At 44.1% G+C, this 11,306-nt stretch overlaps 1 protein-coding gene across 1 annotated transcript; it reads right to left on the bottom strand.

The window, feature by feature from the left end:
* Window positions 1-5,043: 5,043 nt before the first annotated feature.
* TAC1 (tachykinin precursor 1) lies at window positions 5,044-10,542 on the bottom strand (the record flags this gene model as incomplete). Its single annotated transcript, XM_083877113.1, has 5 exons — window positions 5,044-5,734; window positions 7,918-7,971; window positions 9,633-9,656; window positions 10,206-10,302; window positions 10,420-10,542. 5 exons carry the CDS (start codon window positions 10,540-10,542, stop codon window positions 5,685-5,687), a joined length of 348 nt encoding a protein of 115 aa, XP_083733239.1. The 3' UTR covers window positions 5,044-5,684.
* Window positions 10,543-11,306: the final 764 nt, after the last annotated feature.

Below are 11,306 nucleotides of genomic sequence, written 5' to 3'. Positions count from 1 at the left end.
GATCTTAGGGGTCTTTTTCAACCTAAATGCTTCTGTGATATGTTGGTGCAGGTTTATCCTTTAACTCTTTGACAGCTATGCTGCTGAAATAAAAATGCAGGAAATGGTTTAGATAGGAAAAAAAACGGAAAAGGCACTTCTCCCCCCCCCCCCCCCCCCCCCCCGCAAATATTTTCTTAGCATTTAACATTATTCTTCATAATTTGTGAAGTTTCTTTGCACTTAGGTAGCAGAAGTTTCTTCTGCACTTAGGTTGCAGAAATGGCTGGTTAGGTCCATGGTGTGCATTGCATTTCTAGCTCAGCCACTGTTGTTACTTCTGGCCATCTCACCTTGCTGGGCTTCCTCCCTCCAGGCTTCTGGGAGACCATAAAGCACCATGACAGATGAAGTGTTTTGTTGTCTAACAGTCTGTTTACACTTCATTTCTTTCATATGCAGTAAGTGCATTGTTTAATTTGGACATAGAAAACAAGAGGTGATGTTTTCTGCACACATTCTGTATACCTCTCTTTAAAACAGAGTTTCTGAGTTAATTTTTTCTGATAGAAATCAGATATCTATCAGGAATGGTGCAGACATAATTTTTTATGAATATCAAAATGAATTTCACACAGCCTCTCCAGCTGACAAATGTTTCAGTCTCTATCAAAAAAATTTAAAAAATAATGCACAGAGAGTCTTTTTTTCTTCCCTGAAAGATGTAGGTTCGAGGATATTTATTTGCTTGCTAACACCAAAACCAAAAATTTAAAAATCACTATTCTTTTGTCGCAAGAGGACACAAAAAGAACCACACTCACTCGTCAGCATGAGAGTGAGAAAAAGAACTTTATTTTCAGATTCAGGGTTTAAATAGAGTTTGGAGTTTGACCAGCGACTGGGGGTGGGGGGGTGGGGGGGGTGAGGTTGACACCCCTCAGACCCCACTGGTCAAACCAGCAGTCTATCAATTTGTTCTTCTCCTTGGAAGGAATGTATTTACAAAATATCAAGTTTTGTTTTTGTTACAATGCGTGAGAACTTTCCAGCAGGAATAAAGAACAATCAGAAGGCTGAAAAATCAGAGTGACACTCTTTCAGTAACTATCTTCTATAAAGGGAAGTGAGCTCTTCTTCAGATAACATGAGGGCATGTGGCTGTATGTAGCCCTGTGGCTGTATACTGACACAGTACCACTCCAGGGAAGGGACCAGTGGGTGCTCTTGTCCTGTCGCTCTGAGATGTTTGTCAATGCAGTGTGTAATATTATGGCTAAGGGAACTGCTTGGGCTCATCAGAAAAGCATTTGATCATTACCAGAGATTGCACTGGGACTGCTTATGATAAAGCAGTCAGCCATCATTTCAGAGACATAGTTTAAGGGACAAAGTTTGCATTTAAATAATGGCTGTTGGTAGCTCTGAAGGAGCTGTTACTGGCACACTCTGAATAAAAAGCATTTTAAAGACTCACTTTAATAATTTTCAAAAAACCTCTTGATGTTTTTCTGCTGTGGCTCACGATGGCTAGGGGCCGAGTTCCTGCAAGATCCCCATTCCAGTCATCTCCAGATCCTTCCTTTTCTTTTGGTTAAGACCATGCTGTAAAATACCAGTCTCCTGGCATGAACAGAGCAAGGACTTGCTTGTGGCATGGGAATTAGGCAAGGCCTGCAGAGCCTGAGCTCCCCAGGTGAGGTGAGGTGTGGGGGCCCAGACCCCCCTCCCAGCTCCCCATTTCATGGGTAGGGTTTGTGAGCAATGGCTCTGGCTTTGGGTTGCCACATTAAATTTGGCTGCATCTCCACCATGGACAACCAGTGTCCATGCAACAGCTGAGAGATGGAGATGATGGATAGAGTTGCTGGCCCTCTGTGCCACTCTTGGGCAAGACAGGCTTCTGAGAACCTGACTTCAACATCCCTGTCTGGGTGAAGGGGAGTGGCTGTGTGTAAGGGAGACTGCCTACCAGAAGAGCAGCCACGTGTCACAATGCAGATGATTGATGTATTTCTGGGGGAAAATTAAGCAAAAAGGGTGCTAAGCATGTTGGAGGCAGGCTGTCAAACTGCCTATAGCACCCCCAGTGGGGACAATTATCAGCACTGGGTTCACTCTGTGCTGATTTCCTAGAAAGACTTAAGCTTGTTTGCATTTTGCTGACAGACGCCCTTGCTGCAGTGTTATTCATTAGCTTATGCAACATGATAGATGTCAGACTACTGCCACCAAAAAGAGCTCACTCTGTGTCACAGTTGTGGCCAGCTATTGTGGAGACAGTGAGGGCTTTAGTGAAAGCCTCCCCAAAGCCTGCAGTGGAGCTGGAGAGTGGGCACTGCCCAGCGATCCAAGGCACCAATGGCCTGGGGCTGTGAGCAATGCTGTCCAACATATAAAAGTGTTTAAAAGCTGATGGAGCCCTAAAAGGGAGATCAAAGACCATAGAAATTATTTAAAACTCCCTTCAAAGTACTCGATAGTCTATAGACTATATTGCTTAATACTAAAGGCAGATCAAAGACATAATTCCTCTTTGTGTCTCCAGGATTCCAGGATGCCTGTGAGGGCAAATACTGTTTTGGGGAGATGTTGGGGAGTGAGTGTGTGTCAGGAACAGGCAGCTGGACTGTATGCCTGCAGATGTGTGCAATTCATGCACCTGCACATGTGCCCAGGACCTGCTGGGGAGGCACACGCCTGACATGGCACAGCCTGGCTGAGCACCCCTGCCAGCACTGAAGTGTGAGGAGGGTTCTCTTTTTCTGCCAGTGCTGAAATGTGATGAGGGGATTTTAATGTATTATTGGTAGAGTCAGCTGGAACATTTCAGGCTATGCCAATTGGTGTGTTTGCTTTATTTCTAGCTTGGAATATATGTCTATACAAACATATAAATCAATGCCAATTTGAAACTTATTGTTCAAAACCCAAATTAGCACAAATCTGACATTATTTAGCCACCAGAAATTAAAACGAGTTGTTTGAAATGCCAGATTGAAATCACTCAACAGACTGACATGTAAAAGAAGACAATTTTAGTGACAGAGGCTCAGCCTTTCCTTCTAGAGTAAATTGTTTTAATGCCCCTGAGATGCTTGAGGGAAGGGATGCCATCCAGAAGAACTTTGACAGGTGTGAGGAGTGAACCTATGTGAATTTCATGAGGTTCAGCAAGGCCAAGTATACGGTCCCACACCTGGGTAAGGGCAATCCCAAGAACAAATACAGGCAGGGCAGGGAACAGATGGAGAGCAGCCCTGAAGAAAAGGACTTGGGGCTTTTTGTGGATGAGCAACTCAACATGACCCAGCTCACAGCCCACAAAGACAACCACATCCTGGACTGCATCAAAAGCAGTGCAGGCTGCAGGGGGAGCAAGGTGATCCTGCCCTTCTACTCTGCTTTGATGAGACCATACCTGGAGTGCTTCATCCAGCTCCATGTTCCCTAGCACAGGAAGAACATGGATCTGTTGGAGCAACTACAGAAGATGGGCATGAAGCTGATCAAATATTTAAATTGAAAGAGAGTAGTCTTAAATTGGTTTTAAGGAAGGAATTCTTTACAATGAGGGTGGTGATACTCTGCAACATGCTGCCCAGAGAAATTGTGGATACTCCATTCCTGGAAGTATTCAGTGTCAATTTGGTTGGAGCTCTGAGCAAACTGGTCTAGTGAAAGTTGTTCCTGTCAGTGGCAGGTGATTGGACTAGAAGATCTCTAAAAGTGCCTTCCAACTCAAACCATTCTGTTTTTTCCTAGAAAATTCAGTCCTATCTGTTTACTGCTGTTATTTAGTATCTCTGCTGTCTTTCAAACACTGAAAGCCCATGCATATTTGTGGGCTTCACAGTGGTTTCTTCTGCAGGGAGGTTTTTGAGATGTGCAGGCTACAGGGAGTGAATGGTGGGGCTTTTTCTTGCCTCTCTGTGTCTCACAATTCAGCACACATGGACTGTGAGCTCTGTGAGCACTGGGGTCCTCCAGGCACAGGTAACAGCATTTTAAAGTTTTTCTTTCTTTCTTTCTACCCTTCACTGAACATTATTCAACATGATTTCCACAGTGCTTTTGCTGTACTGCTAACCCAGCAATCAGCTTCTCCTCCTCACTGAGCTCTGTGGGAGTTCATACAGAAGTTTATTAGTCTGAAAATTAGCCTTGGAAAGACAAAGAGCTGCCAGAGTGCCAGTACAATCACCGTGTCTCACATCAGTTTGGTCCCTGCCACAAGTCACATCAGGTTTCCCACGGTGTAGCCCCAAACCTTGCTAGATCTGGCTTCTACCTAGCTGAAAGTGGAATCTGTTTCAAGCATGGGCAGGCTTAGGTGTTGCTTCTAACCTAGCAGGAGTGAGGTCCAGCACCCACCTGCTCCTGATGGCGGAATCTGTGACGATGCCTCAGGTAACCTTGAAAATGGAGGTGTATGAGTTCATGTCCAAAATGGAAAACAACAAGTAGTGAATCCATTTGTGTAACTTATTTTTAAATTTAGTTTGTATACACTGACTGTTTTTACTGGTGATTCATCTGCAATGAAAGTTTGCATCATAGCATCAGATTAATACAGCTCATAGCAGGGGGAAAGAAGATAGAACTCCAGATGCCTTGGCAGCTGCTGAGATGAATGTAGCATTTCAGGATGATCCTGGATATATAGCAATCAGATATTTTAATTAAAAAGATAATTACAGTCACATTTTTTTTTCTTTTAGATTGCATGGATTCATGCCCACAGGTGCTTTTATAGTGGATCTGAGTGATAGAATTTATTAAGAGCTTGGCTTTCAAATAATAAACGTACAATCTTGGATTAATCCCACAGCAAATTCCCCTTGGAGCTGGGGGATACATCATGCTCCTTCCATTCAGTCAACATGCTTCATCATTTCCATCAGGTTTAGAAAAGATGGCACCTTGTGTGAACAGGAGCAATCCCAGAAACGCCTGTCTCCAGTAACAAATCCCTCAAACACTCAGCAAACACACATAAGGAGGCTCACAGCCTCCCTGCAAAAAAGAAAATAATTTGATATTTCTCTCCAGTCTCAGGCCACTGTTGCTTAGATCCAAATCTTGTTCCAGACCAACATGGGAAATAACTTCATCACTATCAACAAAGGAAGTATGTTGCAAAAGCCCCAGAGGAGTTTTTATTTAAAATGTTACTATCATAAAATTCCAGACTATGAAATGAAGGCCTTGTATTCCCATTCAAACTTTACCCATCCCCCTTTTTAAAATATATTGATACATAATCACAGAACATAAAACATGCTGCAATGATACAAATATATTTTTGATACAGAAATTACAGTACATTATAAACCATGAAAACAAATTGAGGCACTAGACTGAACATCAGTTCTGTTCTGCACTAGCTGTGAAGCTGATAGACTTGCTTTCAATGAACAAAAGAATACTTGCTTGTTTAATAAACATAACTTTATAGGTTATATCAATGTGCTTTGTTGTGAGACATCACCAGGGTTGCTGGTCCTTTTGGAACCATAACACACCTACACAACACGTGTCACTGCCACAATATGAAAAATAATAATTTTATTGAATGTACAACTCAAAAAACCAAACCCCTTCAGTTATTAAATAAATAATTATTTCATACAGTGGTTAGTTTATATTACACTGCATTGGCCATTAGAACAAATGAAGTTTAATAAATAACACACGGGGATGTCTCATTTACGCCTCCGTTCATAATTCTGTGCTATGCTCCCTTCAGAGGACCCTGCAAAAAATGAAGCAGATTGAAGCACAAGGTACAGCCTTGCATAAACACCAGCAAGCACAAGAAGTGTCAGAGACCTGCAGCCAGCTGGCACCACCAGACACCAGTGGTGTGTTTGGAACAGAGACCAGGGCTCCTGGCCCATCCCTGAGCTGCTTTGATTTGGTCTTACCTCTCAGACTATGCTCTCCTCCAGAAGGCTGAAGGTCTGAGCAGTGTCTTCTACCTCTAGTCTGCTGAGCTGCTTGAAGCAACATTAACTCAGAGCCCCTTTACCTCCCAGTAATTTATCTAACTGATGGGATCTAAGCATTCAGGTCAATTTGTGGTGGAGGGTTTCTGCACAGACATATCCACCTTCATTCCTGTGTAGTCAGCTCTTTGCCAGCTCTTTGAAACTCTCGCTGTCCACAGGAATAATTTTACTGTAATCTACAGCAGGAGCCAACCTCCTCAGATGTATTCAGACTACTACGCTGACAAGCCCCAGGCTAAAATAGTCTTAAGTAACATATTTTTTGTTTGGTAATGGTAGATCTCTCCTTCTTGCTCATTTAAAATGAGAGTGAAATCCAGAGAGCCCTTTTTGAGCAAGGCTCTCCCCAAATGAGGGACTGGGACATCAGCATTCCCTTACCCTGCTTTGGCACCTGAGGCTGTAAATCAGCAACATGCTCACACCTAGAGGGACAGCATGAACTCCTGCCCGTTATCAGGGAGCTGAGAGCCTTTTTGGTATGGTTACAGCATGGGGTAAAGGTCCTGCACAGTTAAATTCCTTCCAAAAGGGTGAAGTGACAGTAGTCCTAACACTCAATATTCCCAATCTTGCTTTGATTACACAGCCCTTAGGACCTATCTTCCCCTCTAACGGAGCAGAAAAAAACTCTTACCATTTCCCTCTCAAGGGATCAGGCAGGAAAATTGTGAATTCTAGTTTTACCTGTCAGACAGGTGTTACATAGCCAAACAGAGTAAAACATCATTATTCCCTTTTATTAGAAACACCATATAGCAGCACCCTGACTATACCAGCAATTTTGAAATTAGGGCAATAAAATCTTTGCATTTTTTAAAAGCATTTTCTGTATTTTACATTCTTGTATGAATGCAAATGTAATCCCAGTGGAAACCAAACTAAATTTATTACTTACAGGCTATTTACTTTTGTGATAGCAGATATATTTACAGGTATTATGCATTTAATAGCTATTGCCACCACAGAAAATTGTACAAAATTATTCATGATACATAGCAATTTGCAAAATAATGCAGAGAGCAATATTACTAGTCTTGAAGGGGGTTTAATTGAAAATGAAAGTTACTGACAACCATAATTGCAGAATATAGATCACAGCATGTATCGACACAATATAAAGGTGTCAGCTAGTAATTTAACTTTTATCATCCATTTAACAAAACAGTGAGAACTATTTCAGAGACATGAAATACATGTTAGGTTTTTTATTTTTTTAAATTCCTATCCTGGAGAATCAACTGATACTTTATGGTTCACAGTGAGGGATTTCCTCAGTATAGCCCTACAACACAGAGAAGGAAGGTAGAGCTATGGGGAGTCTCCAGTTTCCCACAAGGGTTCTGCACATGAGGGGAGAGGAGAATTCTGCCCTCTGTGTGGATACTATGGGAAAATAAACTCACAGTGTCCATTCATAGTTTAAAATGCTTTAGGTGAAGTCACAAGCTGAAAGAGGTGGTGTTAATGGCAAACTTCTGTTCTTTCACCTTCTACTCCAAGTATTAGGAATAAGGATCTCCAGAGGAATAAGGATCTTCCTTTACCTGATGAGATCTGGATTTAGACCACAAGTTGCATTTTCAGTCTCCAAACTTTTCTTGATATGTCAGTAAAATTTAGGGTTTTTCTTTTATTAGCACCCTGGACACTAGCAGAACATGCAAGGACAGGGAAGTTATGAAAGTGCTCTGGGGAATTCTACCTGAGCTTGCCTGCAGCTCAGACCAGCCTGGTCATTTCAAGCATTGAAGTGAAGTGAACACTGAAATATCCTGGGTAACAAAGAAAATCCTGATTATTTTTCAGAGAACTCTGGACCTACACTATATAAAACCTGCTTCTTCCGTCTGCTGGGAGAGAACAAAAAGGCAACAGAGCGAAGAGGCTGCGTATCACCAAGTATCAGATTTAGTCAAATACATACCAGAATTTAAAGATCTTTTGCCCATAAGTCCAACAAAGGAGTCTGTTTTATGCCCTGAAAAAAATATATTTAGGGGTGTTTTAATACATTTTAACTAGGCAAGCTTTTAAAATAACAGGTTCTTGCAAGTAAAGAAGACAGGGTCCAAAACTGTTTATATCCCAGACCAGTTGTTCACATCACTCTCAAACAACAGAGATGAACAGCAGTCTGACTAATCAGACTAAACAGGATAGACCAAGGCACAGGCCAGTGAGTGGACATCTTCTCATTAGCTTAGATAGACTTTGGGGATTAGCATTTCTTTTAAATATAATGGCAAAACAATGGCCACTAACAGCACAAGTCATATTTCTCTCCCAGTACAATTCCTACTGATCTGAGCTAATGCACAAGAAGGCAGTGTCTTGGTATAGCCTGCATCTGTGTGATGTATCTCTTCTACCTGTTGTTGTTTTATTTCTGTAATGTGGAAGAAAATCCTCCCTCACAGGTCAGGTGGAGCCCTGACTGGAGAGAAAGCCAATGGGACTCCATGTCTGGACACGTCTGAGCTAGACAGTCTGGCTCTAATTTTGGAATATTTATAAGTTCAGGTATTACCTTCCTGTCCCATCAGTAATTCTCAAGACACTGGAAGTGTAGAGGATAAATTACTCCAGGTTTAGGCCTACAATACGTATCAGGTTATAGCAGTAGCTGTAGTTTCAGATAAGGAATGAAAAGGAACTGTTCTTCTTTATCTAAACTGGCTTTTGAGACAAACATAGAAGTTTCGCTCTGGAAAGAATTTTGCTTGGTAAATTCATACACAAAGCAAGATACTCAGACCTCACATATATTAATTCAAAGTGAAGCAGTTTCAGAAAACTGTAATTTTTTTACTTTAGTCAGCAAGTAATTTGGCATGAGCTTTGTATCAGACTCTTTATTTGGTCTTCCAAATGAACTCTAGAGAAAGGATCTTGTGGATGATGGAACACTGGGGCAGTGGCTGACCTCTGTGGACAGAGGACGTTTCACAGAATATAAGATCACATTTACTCAATAAAAATTTTTCAGTTTCCCTTTAAATATCATAAGATAATTCCAGATAATAAAACTACCACTGTGCAGAGCAAGGTAGCACCCCAGTGCTGATACCATCTCCTGCAAGGTATGGTATCAGGAAGCAGGGCAAGGCACACTTATGACTGGGGCAAGATATGACCGTTCATATAGCAGCACATCATCAATCAGCCCTTTCTGTGAGCAGGGGTCTGATTCTCAAATAATGCTGAGAGCACAGATACAGTATCTCACATGTGAGGACACGGGCGCTCCCATGAAAGCATTCTTGGGGACTTGGGAATTCATTATTCTAATTTCCCAGATTTTGCCACCTTAATTGCTCCTCTCAGAGTCTGGCAGTAAGCCTGCCTTGACAATGAGAAAAGCTTACAAAATCCCTCCCTTGGGAAATAAGAGAGAGCTGCAACATCCACACATTAATATGGATTGAAATCTCAAAGCTTGCTGCAGCTCAGATGAAATACAGGCTCACAGGGGCACTGAAGGGGAGGTTTCAATTCTTAAACAGATCATTTCTCCACCAGTGGTGCTGCCAGTCCCTAGCTGAAACCAGTCACCTTCTAAATAATCCTGTCAAATACACTATTCTCTATTTGAATATCTTCTAATGATTACTTAAAATATTTATAATTTTTTAAACTTACTTTTGTGAGAGATCTGGCCATATCCTGTTTGGAAGAGGAAAGGAAAGAGAAAAAAGACAAAAAGAGTTGTTAAAAAAGGATTGGTATATACATACCATGCTACTGCATGCTTTGGAAAATATTTGAGATAACCTACCCACATTCCACTAAAGGAAATTAGAGTGTTGGTTTACTACTGCATTTCTCTTTGAAGAGACAAAAAACTTGTTTTAGCTTAATCTGCACTATTTAGATTAGTTTAGCTCCAATTTCTTAGATCAATTCTTGGTTCGGTAAACGGGTAGAAAACGGTGGCATGGACGCTGACCTATAAGTTATCTGCTATCCCTTAGTGGGATTTATGTGCTGTAACAGGTAGACAATATTTTAAAGCCCCTGCTTTTCCAATCATTGAGTGTTTCTCATATGAAACAAAAAAGAAACAACCAAACAAAAAAATCCTAAACCCCGAGTACCCTCCTGGCAGGCTATGAAGCAGATGTAACACAATGATCCCGAGAGATGACGGTGTGAGGTAGGGCACGCACTGGGAGAAGAGGCGTGAGCAGCAGCCAGTCCCCCCCACCCGCTCACCAGCGTCCCGCTTGCCCATGAGGCCGAAGAACTGCTGGGGCCGGGGTCTCCGGGCCATCCTCTGCAGGAAGTGCTCCAGGGGCAGCGGCAGCTCTTCCTGCGGGGCGACAGCGGGCGGCGCTCAGTGCGGAGCCCCCATTCATCCCGCCCGGGCAGCGCCCAGCACAGAGCCCCTGGCTCCGAGCCCCCCGCTCCCCCACCCGCCGGGGCTCACCTTCGCCTGGTCACCGTCGGACCAGTCGGACCAGTAGCTGAGGTCGTCGGAGGCTCCCATCTCCTCGCCCAACGCCTGCGACGAGGCCAGGAGGAGCACGGCGAAAGCCAGCGGGAGCCTCATCGCCGCCTCTACGTCCTGCGGGGACAGAGGTTGGAGCCCGGGCAGGGGGGGCGGGCGCGCACAGCCCCGCACACACGGCCCCGCACACACGGCCCCGCACACTCGGCCCCGCACACTCGGCCCCGCACACACGGGCACGGCCGGGGACACACGGCCCCGCACGTACAGCCCCACACACAGCGGGTTACACCGGCACCCCCGCCCCGACCGGTGCAGACCCCTCTGGATACGCACCCCCCACACCCATTACAGAGGCACACAGACAGACAAACAGCCAGCGGTGCCCCTTCACACTCGCACGTACAGGGGAAGATATAAACACTCCCTCACACGTCTATGCACATCTAGGATTCACACCTTCCCAAAGATACACACGCCGCGAGATACATCCCCCCTCACACACATCCAGGTGCACACGCATCCGCTTACAGACTCATACAGAGAGAGACATACCTGAAATGCTCACACCCACGTAAGGAAGCATGCACATACAAACACACAGACACGTATGTCCACATGTACACCCATCCCTTTGCACGTCCAGACACACACATAAGGACAGGTACAAAAGCCATGCCGGCGCACCCAGAGGTACTCACGAACGGACACACACTCACGTACAGGCAACCCCCCCGAGAGGCACAGACATGTAGAGCGGGATGAAGAAGTACACACGCACAGCCCTCGCAGCCGCAGGACGAGCGGAGCCCTCGCTCACGGGCACGGCCGGCCGGGCTCCCGCAGCGCTCGCACCGTCTGCAGCC

The sequence above is a fragment of the Zosterops lateralis genome (genome assembly GCF_965231275.1).
Source record: "Zosterops lateralis genome assembly, chromosome: 1".
In the NCBI taxonomy this organism is placed as follows: Eukaryota; Metazoa; Chordata; class Aves; order Passeriformes; family Zosteropidae; genus Zosterops; species Zosterops lateralis.
This window is presented reverse-complemented; position numbering and strand designations above follow the sequence as displayed.